At 37.5% G+C, this 21,474-nt stretch overlaps 1 protein-coding gene across 1 annotated transcript in view; it reads right to left on the bottom strand.

The window, feature by feature from the left end:
• Nucleotides 1-21,056, bottom strand: part of ak5 (adenylate kinase 5) — a 107,256-nt gene extending 86,200 nt beyond the window's left edge. The window contains exons 1-4 of the mRNA XM_023291208.3: nucleotides 20,729-21,056; nucleotides 17,737-17,923; nucleotides 13,276-13,443; nucleotides 4,822-4,994 (exon numbers count right to left, since the gene is read on the bottom strand). Coding sequence (XP_023146976.1) covers nucleotides 4,822-4,994; nucleotides 13,276-13,443; nucleotides 17,737-17,923; nucleotides 20,729-20,788 — 588 coding nt within the window. The 5' untranslated portion in view covers nucleotides 20,789-21,056. The remainder of the gene's footprint in view (nucleotides 1-4,821; nucleotides 4,995-13,275; nucleotides 13,444-17,736; nucleotides 17,924-20,728) is intronic.
• Nucleotides 21,057-21,474: the final 418 nt, after the last annotated feature.

Raw genomic sequence — 21,474 nt, forward strand, 5'->3', positions numbered from 1 at the left:
AATAAATTCAATCTAAAAAAACAGTGATTTAATTGAAAAGATGCCATCAATGTACCTCATCCACAACCTCAGATACATACTATTATTCATTTTAATTAATTTTAACTATCGTACCTCCTCAAACTGTTTGATTAGCAACAGACTAGCAAATGTGAATGCAAAATGAACAAGTTTAGAGAGGCTCTGGAGAGTTCTGAATCCCAATCAATCCCTATCAAAAGGCCAGAGTGAGATTTAAAAACTGTGATCTTTACTTCCACTTTAACTGGAAGGCCTTGTACACAACAATACAGATATTTTTCTATATTCTGAAAAGAAATTCCACCAAGATAATCATACCACTTAATTAACCTCAAGGTTGCAAGATAAAAAAAATTTAATAAATTGATGGAGATGAACTTTTTAAGTTGCAAATATTATTTTGATGAGTTGAATTTACATGAAAATGTCGGTAATTTCACCAATTTAACATTGTATATTGGAATTTTAACACAGTAGCATGCACCATCTCTACTGCAACTCATTCATCTCAGTGCTAAATGACTCTGGTCGTCCATATGGTGCCAAAACACAAGCTTCCACTGGTCAAGTCGAAAACCGAGCCCTGCTTCAGTTTTAAAGTAAGTAAGTGAGTAAAATGTATTCATATAGTACCTTTCACTGATATAAAATCACAAGGTGCTTTACAACAATCATAAAACAAGGATCTATCTATCTATAATCTATCTATCGTATATCTATCTATCTATCTATCTATCTATGAGTGAAATTTCTTCAACAAGATAATGGATGGATTCCTGAGTTAGTAGACTTGAATTTAAATGGAGGTCACTGAATGAAATAGTTTGTTTTCTGAAGCCAGAAGTCCACTCTTCTACGTAGCAATGGAGCTTTGCATTCGTGATTATGGAATTTAAACACACAACACTCAACAGTTCCTTTATAATAAGGCAGAAGTGCTACTTGATTAATTAACTAATGACTAATCAACTTAGTCTCTTGTGCATATCCTGCCAATCACTAACTAATTATAAATGTCTTGACTGTAACCGGAGATGCTGTGAAACACTCAACAAGTGAAGTGGTGCAGCAACGCCAAGTTAAGATGTGAACTTACTGCTAGAACTGACCAGACATACAGAAACTGGTATACATTATATCCTGGTCGCTGTTTCAGCTAACCAGTCTCCACAAAATGATATTTCTACACAGCTACTGCATTGAGAGTTATGTTTCCTGCCAGATTATGTTTGTAATGCTTCAGAAATACCTTTTCTTTTATCAACTCATCTTTACCGTATATTATATTGCTTCACTCTCGCTCCCATTAATCTTATATTAATTGGGGTAGGACCCAGAAAATGGAGGAGAGGCTTCAAATATGTAGTAAAAGACTGCATTTAGCCCAAACCAAGATATTTTGCCTGAACTTAACCCTCGTGTCATCCTGCAGGTCAAAATTGACCCGTTTTAAAGTTTGAAAATGTGGGAAAAAAAAAAAAAATTTCATAGTGAAACTTCTGATGTCCACATTTTCCACATTTTTGGGAAATCTTTGAACATTTTTTGGTGGAAAAAAAGAAATGTTAAAAATGTTTCTTAAGAACATTCACAAAAAAATAAATTTTTCTGAATTTCTGATTTAGGGTTTCTGATTTAGAAGATTTTTACTCATTTTTGCAAATATTTACAAAAATTTTCTTGCCAACTTTGGGGGATTTTTTTTTTTTTTTTTTTTTTAAATCAAACTTTGAAGGGAAACTTTTAAGGAATCATGGGAATTTTCTTCCTGAAGGTTTTGCAAATTTTCAGAAATTTGGGGATTTTTTTCTGAATTTTTGGATTTTTTTCAGACATGGAAACAATACTTTTTGGTGGCCGTAAATGAGGACAACAGAAGGGTTAACCTAGTAGTTTTGATGCCGAACCTTCACCAAACGTCTAACATGCGAAGCTGAACATAATGTCCTCTCTTGTCCATCACAGGAAATTTCACAGGTCTTCTGGTTGCTGGTTTACACCAACTATCCGCTTATTATAAAATTAAATGCTCTTTATGATTTCAAACTACTGTGTGGCTGTGAACTCATATAACCAAGTAAATTTCCATGATTAACTTTGAGCATAAAAATATAACAAGTTGGTTTCTGAGCAGTCGGTTGAAAGTGGCTGCTCAGAAACTGATAAATACCACTGTGACTTCTTGATCTTTCTGTATAAAAGCTAAACCGTTTCTTTATATTATCAGTCGCTTGTTCAGACTGTTTTCTGTTCAAGTGATTCCTTGCACAAGTAAAACTTTGCTTTGACTTGAGAGACGACTCTAAGTGTTGATTTGAAGAATTCAGGACTCCACTAGAGAATTTTCCAGATGCCATTCTTCTAACTGGGTGTCTTTCCTCTCATGCAACGGGTGACAAATTAAGTTAATTTTAACCCTCCTTTTGTCTTCATTTACAGGCACAAAAAAAGTTGTTCCCTTATCTGAAAAAAATCCAAAAACTCAGCAAAAAATTCCCCAAATTTAGAAAAATTTGCAAAATCTTCAGGAAGAAAATTCCAAAAATTCCTTAAAAACTTCCCTTAAAAGTTTTTTTTTTTTTTTGAAATCCCACATTTGGCAAGAAATAAAAATTAAAAAAATAAAAAATGTAAATGAATAAAAATCTTCCAAAAGCGATTCCATATATATCAGTAAAAGTTCTTATATTGTCTTTAAGAACATTCAGAAAAAAATCAACCAAAATCCAGGAAAATCTGCTGGATTTTAATTGTTTTTTTCCGAATGTTCTTAAAGAAACATTTTTTTTAGCATTTCTTTTTTTGCACCAAAAAATGTTCAAAAATTTCCTGTTGAAAATGTAGGACTTTTCACTGTGAAATTATTTTTTTTCCCACATTTTCAAACTATAAAATGGGTCAATTCTACCCGCAGGACGACACGAGGGTTAATCGAGAGAATGCAGCTTAGCTGTATAAGAACGTAGTTTAGTGGAGAATGTGCAAATAGTGGCACGACTTCAGGGTTTTCCAAACTTTTTACATTCAGTTCAATCCAAAAACCTTCATTTGTTCCCTGGGGGTAACTCAGATGTCCAGGGTACATGTCCACTTGGAGACAAACCAGCAGTCCCCAGGACTTGTTCTGTAAATGGTCCGTATCGATGTGGACAAGGCCTCAGTCAGAGAGTAAACACCTGTTCTGTCAAACCTGATAAAAACTGATTTGATAAGTCTGAAAAAACACAAATGCTGCGTCCGCTTTAGTCCCAGCGGCACCAAACGCCCTCTTCACCGAGTGTGAGACCTTTTGAAAATGGCGCTTGGTTGCATTTTAATCTAACAGACACATTCTGGTGCCGGCTCAGAGACCTCCAGGGTTCAAATTACTTGAAAATACATAACAAATATCCAATTGTGAGTCATAGATGAGAGGAACGGGAAACTATGGTGGTGAGTTGAACAATTCCATAATAAAAATTCATGTGTGTCTAAACAAGCCGAGCTGGGAACTGTGAGAACATGGCATGCATTTTCTATATGACGTTTGAAAGAATGGAGCGCAAACAACTGCAGGGGGTCTGAGTTGATGTTCTTCCCAGGCAGAGTCATTATGCTGCAAAGATAGATGCTAATAGTATGGATAAGCATCACTCTCTGCAGCAGCGTGTGATCTGGATGCTGCTAATTAGCCCCTGGTTACATGCACGCTGTGATAGCGACCTCCCCGCCCCTCCATCCACCCGCAGCTCCTCCTCTGCACTGGAAAAAATGTTCCTCTCAAAACAAGGAAAAAAAAACTTATTTATAGGAACTTTTACCTTGAAATAAGTGAAAAAATCTGCCAATAGAACGAGTGAAAATGGCTTGGTAAGATTTCTTGAAATAAGGTATGATATTTAGAATCTTGAGATCTGAAAATTAGCTAGGAAAACTTATTTTAAGCTCTATTTTACCAGGATTGTCTGTTAGGTGTCTTAAAATAAGCCAGTTTTGCTTAAAAAAAAAAAATAGCAGTTTTTCACTCAACAATAGATTTTTGCTTTCATGTAGCCTCCTAATTTGAGATGTATTAATCCTCCTGCAGTCTTCATTTACGGACACCAAAATATTTTTTCCTTGTCTGAAAAAATCCCCAAATTCTGCAAAAAAAATCCCCAAATTTCGGAAAATTTGCAAAACCTTCAGGAAGAAAATTCCAATAATTCCTTAAAAGTTTCCCTTAAAAGTTTTGATTTTTTTTTAAAAAAATCCCCCAAATTTGGCAAGAGAATTCTTGTAAATATTTTCAAAAAATGAGAAAAAAACTTCTAAAAATATCTAAAGTGATTCCATATATATCAGTAAAACTTCTAATGTTTAAGAACATTCACAAAAAAATCTACCAAAATCCAGCGAAATTCACTGGATGTTGGTGAATGTTCTTCGTTTTTAACATTTCTTTTTTTTCTACCAAAAAATGTTCAAAAATTTCCCAAAAATGTTGAAAATGTGGACATCAGAAGTTTCACTGTGAAAATATATATTTTTTCCACATTTTCAAACTTTAAAACGGGTCAATTTCACCCGCAGGACGACACGAGGGTTAAACTTACTTTGAGTTTTCTTGTAAAATTCAACTCAAAACAAGATCATTTCAAGATTGTTTGACTTAACAAGATATTTAAGATGCATTGTCTTAAAATAAGTCCCTCCATCTGCTGAAATGTCTCTTGTTAAGAGAATTTATCTTAAATCCAGTGGGATGAGACATTTTGACTAAAAATAAGACAAATAGACTTGGTAAGATTTTGAGTTTTTGCAGTGCGTTTGCTCAGCTACCTGTGGCGCCAGCTCTCCGTTGGTGATGATTTTGGCGATCAGGCTCCACTTCCTGTTGCTGGTGGCGTTGTGGATCATCTTCTTTCTCAGCAGTTCGCCCACCGACACGTACTGGAAGCCGTAGCGCTCGGCGATCTTCAGGCTCTGCGTTCCTTTGCCGCTGCCGGGACCACCTGGGGAGAGAGAGCGATGCTTGGGGGTGAATTTTGTTTAGTGCGAGTGTGAAACATGGTGGGTGTGTTAGCGTAGGCGCTGGAGGCTGTGTGTGTGTGTTTGTGTGTGTGCATGGCAGGGTGTTTGTAGCAGGGTTGTGTGTCTGTCTTCGTAACTGTGTGTTTTACAGGTGGGTGATGAGAGGAACAGATATATGTGAACCTCCTACGTTTGCTAACAGATGATCTGTTTTTCAACAGGACAGGGATGTTGTCGCATTTTGGCACGTTTGTGTGACTCAGTTTTACGCACAAAATGCTCAGAGTTCAGCAAAAGGTGCAAGTGTCATGAGGAGGTGATATTCTGGAGTTGAATCACTCAAAGGGAATCCAGCCACAAGCGATCAGAACCCAAATGACAGAATAGAACCAGACTACAAAAGTAACATCATGTATGAAATTCTGTGTAGATCATGCCAGAAAACATACATCGGAGAAACAGGAAGAGCTTTCAGTACAAGAAAAAAAGGAACATCAGACAGAATGTGAAAAAGAAACAACAGGACGACTCAGCAGAACACAAAACGAAAAGGCAGACCAAGGAAACAAAAAGTCAGCCATCAGGGACCACTGCAAGAGAAATAACCACATCATAGACTGGGACAGGGGGAGGATTAAACATCAGACACCAACAAGCACAACAGGTGGATAAAAGAGGCCGTAGAGATCAGAAAGAGGGCCAACGACTCCATGAACAGGGACGAGGAGCTACACCCTCTAACACCTGGACTCCATCCTTCAGAGACCATCGGACGGCGGGAGGCGTGGCCTATCTGACTGATTCTGAATGATCGATCAGACCGGTCACCTGATAAAAACGACATGTCATCAACATGTCATCGACACGTCATCACAGGTTATCACACATCATCACAGGTCATCAACACGTCATCACATGTCATCAACACGTCATCACAGGTTATCACACATCATCACAGGTCATCAACACATCATCACAGGTCATCAACACGTCATCACACGTCATCACAGGTTATCACACATCATCACAGGTCATCAACACGTCATCACAGGTCATCAACACGTCATCACACGTCATCACAGGTTATCACACATCATCACAGGTCATCAACACGTCATCACAGGTCATCAACACGTCATCACGTCATCACAGGTTATCACACATCATCAACACATCATCACATGTCATCAACACATCATCACAGGTTATCAACATGTCATCAATGCGTCATCACATGTCATCAACACATCATCAACACATCATCACAGGTTATCAACATGTCATCAACATGTCATCAACGCGTCATCACACTTCATCAAAATGTCATCACGTCAGGTGACTCTCTGAGGAAGACTGCAGACGTAGTCGAAACATGTCAGAAAGTAAAACAATCACCCTTACTAATTTGGTCGAATAAAAAGAATTGCTAATCAAATATAAGAAAACGACAAAATGAACATAACCAGTCTCATATGTTCACATTTCTAGACTGACTTTAAATACCACCTCTCAGTTCTAAAAAGGCACATTTATGAGCCTAAAATCCACCTGAAAACCTGAATGCAGCTTTTCTGTTGGACGACTGTGGCTTCGTTGTGTGATTTCAGATTTGCCACCGTTACCATAGAAATGTCTACTGTTCCCAAATTGCTCCTGGTTGAAAGCCAGACAGAGTGAGATGAGATTAGTCAGAGATCAAGCTGCAGTGTTCGTAATTTATTCCATCACTGGTGTCACTTTTTTCTGAGGATGACAAGAAGAGTGGGCACAAGGCAAAGAACATCAGCGATAGATAATATATGATGTGGTTGGATTTAAAGTAGATCGGCAGGTTTCAGAGGAGTGACTGTAAGGTGTCCGTAAAAGGAAAACTGAATTCAAAGTGATGCTTGTAAATGTGTGAGAAGTAGAGTGCAGTTATTCAGAGTGTGAGTTGGGGTTAAAGTCTCTGTTCAGTCATTTATCAAAGACCTAAAAACTCGTCTAAAAGAATCTTTTGATTTGCTGACAAAGGGCACAACAGGGCACCTTTAAAGTGATTTAAAAATGCAACTGTGGACAGGTAGGAGACAGTTAGCTTAAAACAGTTAATCTGGCTCTGTCTAAAAGCTAAATATGACCTGTAGAGCTGTTGGTGGGCAGATTTTCTTCTTTTTAAACAGAGCTATGATATCAGTTCCCCTCTATTTACAGCCTCATATCGTGTCGGGCTGAAAGCGGATCAATTTCACATCAAAATGCAATCAGTAAATTGCAAAGGCTGCGATTTAGAATATACGAAGTGTGGCTCTTCAATAATGCTGTAGTTAAATTGAATAATTTGATGAGATTCAGGGGTTGTTTGTGTTGATCGGAGTGTAAGATGTGGTTCAGGCATGTATGATGTGCTTTGACTGTCTCGTTTTAGATGCTATCTATCAGACAGTGAAGCTTAAACTTTAATATATATATCACAAATCAAATCACATTGTCTGTTTGGGAAAATTTTAATTTGATACGTTCCCCAAATCTTTGAGCCCTATTCTCAGTCCAGAGAGCAAAGCGAGTGCATTTCCCAAAATGTCTCCTATGAAATATTCACACAATCATTTCCTGCTTAATTTGGTTCAAAGCTGTGGTTTTGAGTTTCTTTCCATGCAGGTATATGATGGAAATGAAGAGGGCACATTATTTCCCTGGCAGATAGTTTGAATGTCACAGCAAAAAAAGCACAAATGCCACCAACAACAGCGTCTCAGTTCAGTTTAAATGTCCCAGGAAGTGTCCAACTGGAACATCCAAATGGCATTCAGTCGTTATTCACGATACCGAACGGACGCGTCTACGGATTCCCAAATATTATCATGAAGGTGAAGTGAAAGAGAGCAGGAGGATCGTTAGATGCACAGTTATGAAAAAAATGATGAGACCACCCATGTTTTCTTCAATTTCTTCTTCATTTTAATGCCTGGTACCACGAAAGGTGGAACAGGGCAAATGCAATTGTGTGAAACGACAAAAACTAGACACAAAAACGACAAAAACTAGACACCAAATGACAAAAACGAGATACAAAACGACAAAATGAGACACAAAATGACAAAAACAAGACATAAAATGATAAAAACAATAAAAATCAGACACAAAACAACAAGAACGAGACACAAAATGAGAAAAATGAGACACACAACAACAAAAACGAGACACAAAATGACAAAAACAAGACATAAAATGGCAAAAACCACAAAAACAAAAATGACAAAAATCAGACACAAAATGACAAAATGAGACAAAACGAGAAAAACGAGACACAAAATGACAAAAACGAGACATAAATCGACAAAACGGCAAATGAACCAGGTCATTTTTGGGACTGCTCTTGAAAACAGTCTTCTTCCATCAGCTGGAAAACTCTTTCCTGCCTCCAATGACTGGATTTTCCAACAAGACAAGGTCAGTTAAAGCCTGGATGGAGAACCAGAACATTGGAACCATGCCTTGGCTGCTCAATCACCAGATCTAAATCCAACTGAGAAAAAACCTGAGAAAACCGGTGGAAAATCATCAAACGCTAAATGGAGAAACACAAGCCCAAAAACAAAGCAGATTAGTTAGAATTAGTGCAACACTCGAGTGATTTTGGTTATGATCCAGAACAATGGAAAATGTCTGATATCAGCTCTGAAATGAAACTCTTATGAGCTATTTTTGTTCTTATCATTGTATTTGTCCAAACAGATGGACCGTTAGGGGTACCAGGCATTAAAATGAAGAAGAAATTGCACAAAACAAGGCTGGTCTCGTCATTTCTTTCATGGCTGTATTCAGCGGTGATGCCCTCAGCTTAGGTTGGAGTATTTTGTAACGTCCAACCCCGTCTCCTCCCGGCGTCCTCCTGACCTCACACGTCTCCGTCTGCGTGAACGTGACAGACCAAACATTCATGATCCTCGGCTGAGAGGACAGCTGCTGCCGTTCTGTTCTCTCCTTCCACAGAGGCCACGATGTGCTCACAGAGGAGAGATCAGAACGGCACTGCGAGGACAAACACCTGAACGTCCCACCGAAAACCCAGAAGTTTCCTAACAGACACTGACTCATTTTCTGTGTTATTTAGAATCTCTAATAAACTAGAAAGTTATAAACAGCACTTTTTCTTACTCTTACTGCCGCCACGCTTAACCTTTGTGTCGTCCTGCAGGTCAAATTGACCCATTTTAAAATTTGAAAATGTGGAGAAAAAAAATCTATTTTCACAGTGAAACTTCTGATGTCCACATTTTCAACATTTTTGGGAAATCTTTGAGCATTTTTTGGTGGGAAAAAAGAAATGTTAAAAATGTTTAAGAACATTCACATAAAAATCAACCAAAATCCAGTGAAATTCACTGGATTTTGGTTGATTTTTTTTGTGAATTTTCTTAAAGAAAATATTAAAAGTTTTACTGATATATATGGAATCACTTTAGATATTTTTAGGATTTTTTGGAAGATTTTTGCTCATTTTTCAAGGATTTTTTGGAATTTTTCTACTTAAGGTTTTGCAAATTTAAAGTTTGAAAATGTGGAAAAAATATATTTTCACCATGAAATTGTCCACATTTTCAACATTTTGTCACATTTTGGTGAAAAAAAAGAAATGTATATAAAAATGTTTCTTGAAGAATATTCACAAAATAGTAATTGCTGGATTTTGGTTGATTATTTTGCGAATATTCTTAAAGAGAATACTAGAAGTTTTACTGATATATATATGTAATCACTTCAGGATTTTTTTGAAGATGTTTACTCATTTTTTGAAAATATTTACAAGAATTTTCTTGCCAAATTGGGGGATTTTTTAAAAATGAAACTTTTAAAGGAAACTTTTAAGGAATTATTGGAATTTTATTCCTGAAGGTTTTGTAAATTTTCAGAAATTTGGGGAATTTCTTTGCCAAATTTTTGTATTTTTTTCAGACAAGGAAACAATATTTTTTGGTGCCTGTAAATGACGACAACAGGAGGGCTAATCTATAAGATTAATGAACGTATCTGACGGGTTAATGGAGGCACGTGAAGGAAATGAGATTAGGAGAGCGTGAGTGTCGAACACAGTGAGCGACATGCAACAAGATCTACCTGCTGATACCAACCTACGTCTAAAATACCAGGAAAAACACACTAACACAGATTAACACCCACCCCGACTGGTAGATTCCCATCCAGGCCATGTATTTTTAGACCTCCAACGAGGCAAATATGATCTCTGTATCATTGTTGAGTGTCTAATCTGATTGGAAACAGCTGACATCAGTGTGGTGCTACACAGGAAGCATCTCTACTGCTGGTTATCTAACAGGAAGTCAACAGGAATCCAGATGAAATAACAGTGATGTTGTCTTTGAGGTTTCACTGGTTAATGCAAACATCTAATCAGCCAATCACATGGCAGCATATAGACATGTAGACAGTGTTAGGAGTCAATCTATAACTGACTTTGAAGTACATGGGATATATCTGCATACATCTTTATTAAAAGTAAAAAACTAATGTTTTTATGCTCATTATGATCATGTCTTTACAAATTCAATAATTGTTTATTATGTAAACAATCACTTATTAATAAAAAATGACTGGATATCACTAAAAGGTCAACTATGTCACAAAAAGTCCCGCAATTATATATTGACCCGTCCAGAATGACTTGAAAATTATCTATAATTGTGGAAAATTAGTCCAGAATGACATGAAATTTGTCCTAAATGACTAAATTACACAAAAATGATCCAAAATGATTAGAAATGATCCAAAGTGACATAAAACTTGTTGAAAATGACTAAAAAAATTTCCAAAATGACTCAAAAATGTCCCAAAATGACTCAAAAATTGTCCAAAATGACAGAAAATTAGTCCAGAATGACATGAAATTTGTCCTCAATGACTCAAAAATTATTCCAAAGACACAAAAATTATCCAAAATGCGAAGAAAAGATTCAAGCTGACATAAAACTTGTCCAAAATTACAAGAAATTAGTCCAGAATGACATGAAATTTGTCCTAAATGACTCGAAAATTTCAATTTTACTCAATTGTATATATAATATTTAGATGAATCTTTCTCTAAAAATGCCATGTGGTGTTTGGTTATAGGTGTTGATTTTAGGCCTGAAAACAGCAAAAATGTCAACTGTGATACAAAAAGTCCCACAGTTATATATGGACCCGTCCAGACCAAAATTAGTCCAGAATGACTTGAAGATTGTCCTAAATGACTTGAAATTTATCCCAAAGACACAAAAATGATCCAAAATGCTAAGAAATTACATAAAATTTGTTGAAAATGACAAGAAAATTGTCCAAAATGACAAGAAAATTGTCAAAAAATTCCAGAAAATTAGTCCAGAAATTTGTCCTAAATGACTCAAAAATTATTCCAAAGACACAAAAATGATCCAAAATGATGAGAAACAATCCAAGCTGATATAAAACTTGTTGGAATTGACAAGAAAATTGTCCAAAATGACAAGAAAATTGCCCAAAATGGCAAGAAAATTGTCCAGAATTACAAGAAATTAGTCCGGAATGACATGAAATTTGTCCTAAATGACTCAAAAATTAGGTTTACTACAATATCTTTATAAATAACTTTCAATTTCAATTTTATTCAATTGTATATATAATATTTAGAAGAATCTTTCTCTAAAAATGCCACGTGGTGTTTGGTTATACACTCTAAGTATTTTCCCTGTAAATTTACCATAAAGAGCTGGCAGCAAAAGTTGCCAGCAGTGCACTGTTATTCTACAGTAAATCCACCGTATTCTACAACAACAGTTTATTACTGTAAAAAATATTACAGTATTATGCTGTTTAGAGTTTATGCTTACAGTATATTACTGTCAGTATTTTGGTGCCATTATACCGTTATTCTACTGTTTGTACTGTAATCTTCATAAACAGTTAATACCAAGAAAGAGCCTATAATGAAATGACAAAGAAAGAATATATTAGGTGTGTAGGCAAAGATCCCTTGAACATAATATGGAACTCTGTCACATTCATCAAAAATAAACATACAAACAGGAAACTCAAATTATTAAGCAAAACAGAGGGTTCCACTTATAACAGCTATTTAGTTCAGTACACATTTAAATAAAGTTTTTGCAGCCATTTGCGTAACAAGCAAATTTACCTTTCCTAAGTGGAGAGAAAAGCAACATGACATCCTACAAACCTTTTTTAAAACTTGAAATAACCCAAATGGTCGAATGCAGACAAGTACATTTGGAGATCTGATAACAGATCAGTGGAGCATCACATTGTATAGTTGATCAAAATTAGATGAAAGACAGAGATAGCTAACTTAACTTAGTTGGATTTAGTTGCTTAGAAATTAATTTTCCTGGTCTGGTTTAAAAGAAAGACCCAAAGTTGTGTCCACTCTGCAGCCAAAGGGGAGGATGCTAGCTAGCTAGCTGCTAGCTAACAGTGTGGGAAACGTTAGCATTCATGCTAGCTGCTAGCTAACAGTGTGGGAAACGTTAGCATTCATGCTAGCTGCTAGCTAACAGTGTGGGAAACGTTAGCATTCATGCTAGCGACTCGTGGCTAACACCAAGCAGTAACTAACTGGTTATGTTTATGTTACTGTCAAAGAATAAAACATAAATAAAATAGACTGACAGAATTAAAAGTAAGGCTGACTTTTTAATAATCACAGTTACCTTGTTAAGTGAACCACAGGAGCAGGATGGATCAGCTACAGATGGTCCCTGCAGGTCTGAGCCGGGCTGAAAATCGTCGTCCTCAGTTCTTCCTTTGCTCCTAATTCTTCCCTCAGTAATGAATAAAATCACTGATACATAATATTTTAAACCTATTTCGTCACTTCTTTGTGTTGAGTGTTTGCTAAATGCGGTGATGTGCAGGAAAATTTGCGTTACTGGTCTCCTAACGGTCGGACTGCACCAACAGTCATATTCAAATCAACCCAAACCAGAAAAATACTGTAATCTGCTGTAAGATTGTACGGTAGCTTGCTGTTAATATTTTGTTCTTTAAAAACAAACACATGAATTTACAGTATTCAGCTGTATTTGCAAAGAACGGTATATTACTGTACAAAATATGCTGTATTTTTACAGCAGTTTGTTACAGTGCAGACGGCCATGTTGATTTTAGGCGTGAAAACAGCAAAAATGTCAACTATGACACTAAAAGTCCCACAGTTCTATGTGGACCCGCTGAGTGTGTTTGTTTGTGTGTCTTTATTGGTTTGTGTTTGTCGTGTCGCTCCGTTACCGATGACGAGGATGACTTTGGGCCTGGGCCTGGACGGGTCGAACACCTCGTACTCCTCGATGAGCTCCGCAGTCTCCGACAGGTCCGAGTCGCTCTCGATGGAGAACTGGCTGATGGGAGGCAGGCGGTCGTAGCGTCTGTAGGGGAAGTTGGGGCTGTCGGGCAAAACTGTCGCACAAAAACACACACACAGTCAGAACCGAGCAGGACAGGGCGGCATTTTTAGAGACTACTGAGCAGGGACGCAACGATGTATCATGAGACCGTTAAAAATCTGTACGAATGTGTGACGATTCAAATCAGCTGAGATGAAAAATGAATCGCGATGCCCTTTTTAACCCTCGTGTCGTCCTGCGGGTCAAAATTGACCCGTTTTAAAGTTTAAAAATGTGGGGAAAATATATATTTTCACAGTGAAACTTCTGATGTCCACCTTGTCAACATTTTTGGGAAATCTTTGAAAATTTTTTGGTGGAAAAAAATGTTAAAAATGTTTCTTAAGAACATTCACAAAAAAATCAACCAAAATCCACCGAATTTCACTGGATTTTGGTTGATTTTTTGTGAATGTTCTTAAAGAAAATATCAGAAGTTTCACTGATAAATATGTAATCACTTTAGATATTTTTAGGATTTTTCTGGAAGATTTTTACTCATTTTTTGAAAATATTTACAAGAATTTTCTTGCCAAATTTGGGGGATTTTTTAAAATAAAAATTTTAAGGGAAAGTTTCAATAAATTATTGGAATTTTCTTCCTGAAGTTTTTGCAAAGTTTCAGAAATTTGGGGGATTTTTTTTTACTGAATTTTTGGATTTTTTTCAGACAAGGAAACCATATTTTTTGGTGCCCATAAATGAAGACAATAGGAGAGTTAAAGGAATCTTTTTCAGTCATAATTTGTCTGCAAGCTCATTCTGTTAAAAACTAATTGAGGGAAAATCGTATCGTTAACCGAGCATCAGAAATCGTATCGAATCCCTTCTAATGAACGTTTTCTCCTGAAGCTGAACGCTGATTATCTCTGTGAATGAAATTATTCCTGTTTTCAGATTTTGCTCGTCGTTCTGCTGAAATCCACTTCATGGGTCGGTGTCACATCAACTCCCACTGCAGATCCCATTTCGGCACAAAAAACCCAACAAAAAGTCACGTCTGTTTCAACAATAAAACAGCAAATCCGAGGTGAAGCTGATGGAGGCTGAATTCCGAGTAGCTTCATTCATTTGGGTAATTATACTGCCGTCTCTGCTGGTGAAAGCATTGATTCTGCAACTTTAACCACAAAAACAGACACCAAAGATAGAAATCATCACTCTGAGCTCCTCCCAGGGAAATGAAAGCTGCTGTAATTCACATGTATAGTCGGTATTATCTCTTCACTCCATGTGTTCTCGCTGAATCAGAGAACAGAGGCAGAAAAACACACAAATGACTCTTTTTAAGATGAAAACAATTTAACAAAACATGCAGACGATTACAAATGACTGCTAATGCAGCCCGACTCAATCCACAGATGTACTTTTGCCCTTTTGACATTAATCAAAACAAGAATAAACGTAAGAGTCAGGGACAGGACGTCACTGTAAGAGAAATCTGCAGGACGACATGGCAGATTTGAGCTCTCAGCCAGGAGGAACAGAAATCACAATGGATTCTCCTGCAGCTTCCAGCAGCTGAACACAGCAGAAGATTTACAAAAGGAGAAGAAAAGTCTGCAGCTGTGAAAGCAGGAATCTGTCCTAAAAGCTTCTTAACCCTCCGAACCTCGAAACCCACTGCTGAGTTTCAAAGATGCACTGTTGAAAAAAAAAAAAGACAGCATTTAGCAGAGCTGTAGCGACTTAAAAACAGAGAATCGCTGGATTTGCAGCTTTCCTGCCCTTCTTTCATCTCCTCAGACCCGAGCTTTGGTTGGGCTGCATTTTCGATTTCTTCCACTTATTTGGGATAAGGAGCAACCAATAAATACAATAATGACAAAAATGACAAACAAAAGGACAAAAAACATGAGACAAATGCCAAATGTCAGACAAAAAAGACAAAAAGCGACAAAACAAGACAAAATATTACAAAAATGAGACACGAAATGGCAAAAACAAGAAATAAAATGACAAAATTTAGACAAATGACACGAAACAAAACAAAAAAGTGACAAAAAATAGACAAAAAAGACAAAACAACAATGAGACAAAAAAAATGACAAAAGTGAAAAACAAAGCAACAAAAACAAGACAAAATATTACAAAAATGAGACACAAAAAGACACAAATAAGACAAAAAAACACAAGCGAGACAAAAAGGAAATACAAAATGACAAAAATGAGAAACAAAATCACAAAAAATGAGACACAAAACGACAAAAGAACAATGAACAATCTAGAGTATTTCTAGAAATGATTTTAAATTTATAGTTTTACTAATTTACAATCTTTAGTTAATGTCTTCTCTGGATTTTTTTAAAGCACTTTGGTCGTCCTTTGGGCTGTAGTTGAATAAAACGCTCACTGATTGATATTTAAAGTCCATTCTACTGCATATAAAAGACGTTTTTGAGTTCTTTCTGTTTTTAGCCGTGATTGTAGGGTTTGTGAATGGGTTAACTCATCTTCCCTATGATCTCTACTCATCCGTGCAGCTTCACGGCTCACACATTAATCTTTATACAGCCGCTGTGTAAACGCTGAATCAAACAAAAAGGTGAGTGTCTGAGGTGAACGTCGTCATCACTGCGCCTGTCGTAGCTGAAGCCAACTTTGTTTTGCAAATTCTAACTAAATGTTGCATCCATGTGACTCCCTGTGTCGGTTAGAGACACTGGAATCAATAACTGATGAATGTTGGGGCCTTCGATGTCTCCGCTCAGATGAATAATTAACCAGACGTGTTCACAGTCGAACAGGTCAGTGAAAGCAACGCTGTGATCTGAATATGGAGGCTGAGCTGCAGGTTTTTGCCTTGAAAATCTGTTTTTCACATGCGGTGTGTTTGTGGGAATCGGTCAAGTCAGACAAGAAAAGACAAAAAACAACAAAAATGAGACAAAATATTACAAAAATGAGACACAAAACGACTAAAGCAAGAAACAAAATGACTAAAAAAGAGACAAATGACACGAAACAAAACAAAAAGAGACAAAATGACAAAAAATGGACAAAAACGAGACAAAAAAAATGACAAAAGCCAGAAACAAAATGGCAAAATCGAGAAACATAACAACAAAAACGTGAGACAAACGACAAAAGTCAGAGAAAAAACACAACAAAAACAAGACAAAATATTACAAAAATGTGACACAAAACAACAAAAGTGAGAAACAAAATGACTAAAAAAGAGACAAACGACAAAAAATGGACAAAAACGAGACAAAAAAATGACAAAAGCAAGAAACAAAACGACAAAAACAAGAAACAGCAAAAACGTGAGACAAACGACTACAGTCAGACAAAAAACAACAAAAACAAGACAAAATATTACAAAAATGTGACACAAAACGACAAAAGTGAGAAACAAAACGACTAAAAAAGAGACAAACGACATGAAACAAAACAAAAAAAAGACAAAACGACAAAAAATGGACAAAAATGAGACAAAAAAATGACAAAAACCAGAAACAAAACGGCAAAAACGAGAAACAAAATAAAAACAAAACAAGATATTACAAAAATGAGACAAAAAACGATAACTGTGTTTTTCAGACATGGTGTGTTTGTGGGAATCGGGTGTCTGAGCTTCACACCAGAGCTACAGCAGGATAGAATCCAGCCTCAGCGCTCTCAGACAGTCTCCTCTACAGTTTGAACCGTTTATCTCCAGCGGGACTGGTGAGCGTTCAGGACAAACACTGTTCAAACGCTGCAGACTGAGGAGGAGATGTGCTGTCAGCTGCCTTATAAACAGGGCTAGTGCCAAAAATATTGATGCTGGCAGTGATTTCTATGCACCAAGAACAGGAGCCAGAAATAAACTGGGATGAACTCGGTGCCAGAGAGTGGAATTAGACGGGATTTAGAACTCCATAAAGTATCAGAGCCCATATGTTTGTGGTCTACAATCATGAAGACAACGGACCTGTTTTAAAGCTTGAAAATGTGGAAAAATATATATTTTCACAGTGAAACTTCTGATGTTCACATTCGCCATCTTTGGGGGCACTTGAAGGCCATGGTGTATCAGGTGAAGATACGAGACATAAATCATCTCCAGGAACGTTTCACCAACGCCATTACAAGCACAACTTCAACTGTGCTAATGCAAGTTCATCAACAGTGGAAAACACAGATTAATGTGTGTTTTCCAAACAATGGTAATCCTATGGAGCACATTATATAGATAAAAAAGGTTGTCCAACGTAAAGTGTTCATTTTTTCCTCTGTAAGGAAACTTATGGCCCACCTTGAATACAAATGAACTTGCTTTGCCTCATGATCTGAGCTGTGATGTGTTCTGCTGCATCCTCACCGTTCCTGAAGAGGGACCGGCGGGACTGGCCTCCGTTCAGGGGGGGAAGGGGCTTCTTCTCCTGGCCTACGAAGGTGTCCCACCGCACCTTGTCCGGCCCGCCGAGCTCCTTGGCTTTCTTCAGGCAGCCCTCCAGGTAGTCGATGGGGTCATCGGGCCGGTAGTACATCAGACCCGTCAGCAGGCTCTGGAGGAAACAGTGAGGACAGGAGGAGATGTTTGCTGCATGCTGTTGCTGTGATGAGCAGCAGCCTTAATGAGCGGAAGCTCTGAAGTGAGGACCTGGTTGCCTGGACTGGAGCTCCACCAGGAGAGCAGCTCATGAAGCTCATGAAACACAGAACCCTGGATGCAGCTGCCAGTACTGAGCAGAGACAAGCTGCTCCAGGAGTCCACTGTGTGTTTCTCTGACATTTGTCTGGAATTTTTCAAAACAACACCTTCCTGCTGGACTTCCTCCTTCACCTCCACCCTCCTCTCTAACATCTCCCACTGCCTGCAGCCTGAAACACGCCGGAAAATCCTCGTTTTTTAACATTCTCATCCTCTCAGACTGAACACACTCTCATACGAGCAGCGATAAATCAGAAGTGCAGCTCTGACGATGTGCCACTTCGCTGTTCGATGTAATTTGAAGCGACTGTAAATAAACAGTGATTGCTTGCATACATTAGCTGAGACGCTCTGAGTTTAATTAAGTAGATGAGTCAGTTTACGCTCCCCTCAGGAAAACAAATATCATATCTACTGATTAAACTCATGGAAGATCTGATCTGTGTGCAGAAAGGAGCTGATGAGGACTTTTATTTACCCTCTGATCATCTGTGGATCCCATAATTACATAACATCCCTGCAGAAACTTCCCAAACAGTTGATTTTCTCTGAGTTTGTGCGTCTACAGCCAGTTTATCACTAACAGGCTTCAGTCAAACCTCGTGTTGTCTTCAGATCCTGAACACTCCTCTTGTCCTCAGGGTCAACAATGAGCTGCCTCCATTAAACCTCTAAAACAGAGCAGCTTCATTGAATTTTCAACCAAAAATCTATCTTACATGAAGAAACAACTAGTCATGCATCACACATTTCGTGAATTTCTGGGTTTTTCCCTTTTCAGAAGGCAGAAAGACTGGATTTAATAAATGGACACCATTCGTTTTTATTACATCACACATGTTATAACTGTTTTCTTTACTAAAGTAGAGGTTTATTATCACTACTATTGCTGCTAAAGATACTGCAAGAGATAGTACTTGTATATCCTAAGAACGTACCAGAAATGTGCAGAAAGTAGCTTTAAATTCATTTTTGAAGAGAAACAACAGTGTACTGTATACTGTACAATGGAATGGGAAACTACAAAACTCAACTGCTAAACACTAGTCTGCTCACTTCTTTTGAATCATTGCTCCCACTCACAAGGTACATAACCTACAGCAATAAAAAAAAATAAAATAAAATAATAGCTGCAGAACAGAAATATGAAGAACATATTAAACTCTAATTTGTGCGTGTAGGATAGTATGCCAGTGTGTGAGCGTCGATGCTGCAGATTTATTTCTCACATGTTCAGCACACAGTATCTGTTTTTACAGACCTTGTTGTTACTCCTGGATGTCTGAAAAAATCTGATCTATGATCTGCTGAGTACTGAAAGCTGAAAACTGCATTCATGGCTTGAGCAAAGACAGAACTGGTGTTGCTGTCATCTGCAGCATCTTCACAGCCACTGAACACATTCCTCATTAGTAAACGATGCTTTCAAGAAGTGTTTCATTTGGTTGAAATTGTTAAAACGTCAGATTGTTGTTGATGGGTGATGTGAAACCTGCACAAGAAAGTTTTAGTTTTTCTGAGATCAATCAGTAGCACACTCAACCTTAGTGTGTGCTTTAGTTCACTGTGACTGTAATTTTTAACTGCCGGGTCCAAAATGACCCAAAGACCATCTATGTACACTGTTGATGCACAGCTGTGATGAAAATATAAACAAAAACAATGTTTCACTTTTGGAAAATTCATCGAATGTCAAGTAGAACAACAGTCATTTAGGGGGGTTTCTATGCTATTAATTAATATTATTAATATTAATTCATATTTTTAATACACAAGGGTTGAATGTCTCCTAAATGTATTAAACCTCCTGTTGCCCTCATTTACGGGCACCAAAAAATATTGTTTCCTTGTCTGAAAAAAATCCCAAAATTCAGCAAAAAAAAATCCCCAAATTTCTGAAAATTTGCAAAACCTTCAGGAAGAATATTCCAGAATTCCTTAAAAGTTTCCCTTAAAAGTTTTATTTTTTTTAAAAAAATCCCCCAAATTTGGCAAGAAAATTCTTGTAAATATTTTCAAAAAATGAGTAAAAATCTTATAAAAAAAATCCTGAAGTGATTACATATATATCAGTAAAACGTTTAATATTTTCTTTAAGAACATTCACAAAAGATTTTTTTGTAAATGTTCTTAAGAAACATTTTTAACATTTCTTTTTTTCCACCAAAAAATGTTCAAAGATTTCCCAAAAATGTTGAAAATGTGGACATCAGAAGTTTCACAGTGAATTTTCTAAAAAAAACAAATTTTCACATTTTTAAACTTTAAAACGGGTCAATTTGACCCGCAGGACGACACGAGGGTTAAGTTCATCAAAATTCTTTTCCATTACCTGATTACATCCTGTACTCCACAGATTAGACTGTGGAGAGGCGGGAGGACGGTCTGTTTGGTTTAATCAGGATTCCACGCTGCTGTAAAAGCCCAGTTTCAGGAAGCAGCTCATAATAAAACTGAGGTTCTTCTGTCGTTTGAGCTTCTATCTGACAGTCGCTCCTCCGTCAAACGGCAGGAAGAGGAACGGATCTTTACCGCGACTCTCTCATGTATCGCGCACATATAAACCCCTCTAACATGAATCAGTGTTAATAAATACACATGCTGTCACATCTGCACACACCGTAGCCTGGTCACCTCCTCCCCACGAAGCATGTCTCACCTCGAACAGCTGAGGGATCTCCCGCCGTGCCAGGTACTCCTTGGCATCGTTGGTGTTCATCTCCGCTTCTTTCAAATCACAACTTGTCCAAAGCGGGTTTTTGTCTTCTTCCTCTCCTGTCTTGTCTTCAGATGTGTCAGCGCTGTAAGGTAATCTTTGGTTATCCACCGAGCTTCTTCCCCCTTCAGCGCATTTTTCCTCCGCTGTGGACTTGAGCGGATTCCTGCAGGCGATGCCACCACGCCGCCCTCCTAACGATGCGGATGCTGTCCCTCCTACAGCTCTGCTTCCAGCACCGTGTGTCTCTGCACTGTGTGTCTGTTTGTGTGTGGTTGTGTGTGTGTTGACGTTGGCACAGAGGTTGCGCGCTCCGATGTGCCAAATTACGCACGAACCGCCTCTACGTGGCGCTTTTCTCACTCAGAGCTGAAACTTGTGGATGTAGAATTAACTGGGCGTAAAAACGAAGCATGGATGGGAAGTAAATACGCAAATTACTTTAAAATAAAGAGATTCCACTTGATGTTGTAAACGAACAAAACATTTAATCAACCGGAACCGAGTGATGTAGTATTTTCATCCAACAAAACAACAAAAGTCAGACAAAAAAGCAACAACAAAAATGAGACAAAATATTTCAAAAATGAGACAAACGACACGAAACAAAATACAAAAAGAGACAAAAAATTGGACAAACGACAAAAACAAGAGGAAAAAAATACATAAATGACAAATGACACAAAGGA

This window comes from Amphiprion ocellaris, chromosome 10 (genome assembly GCF_022539595.1).
Source record: "Amphiprion ocellaris isolate individual 3 ecotype Okinawa chromosome 10, ASM2253959v1, whole genome shotgun sequence".
Taxonomy (NCBI): Eukaryota; Metazoa; Chordata; class Actinopteri; family Pomacentridae; genus Amphiprion; species Amphiprion ocellaris.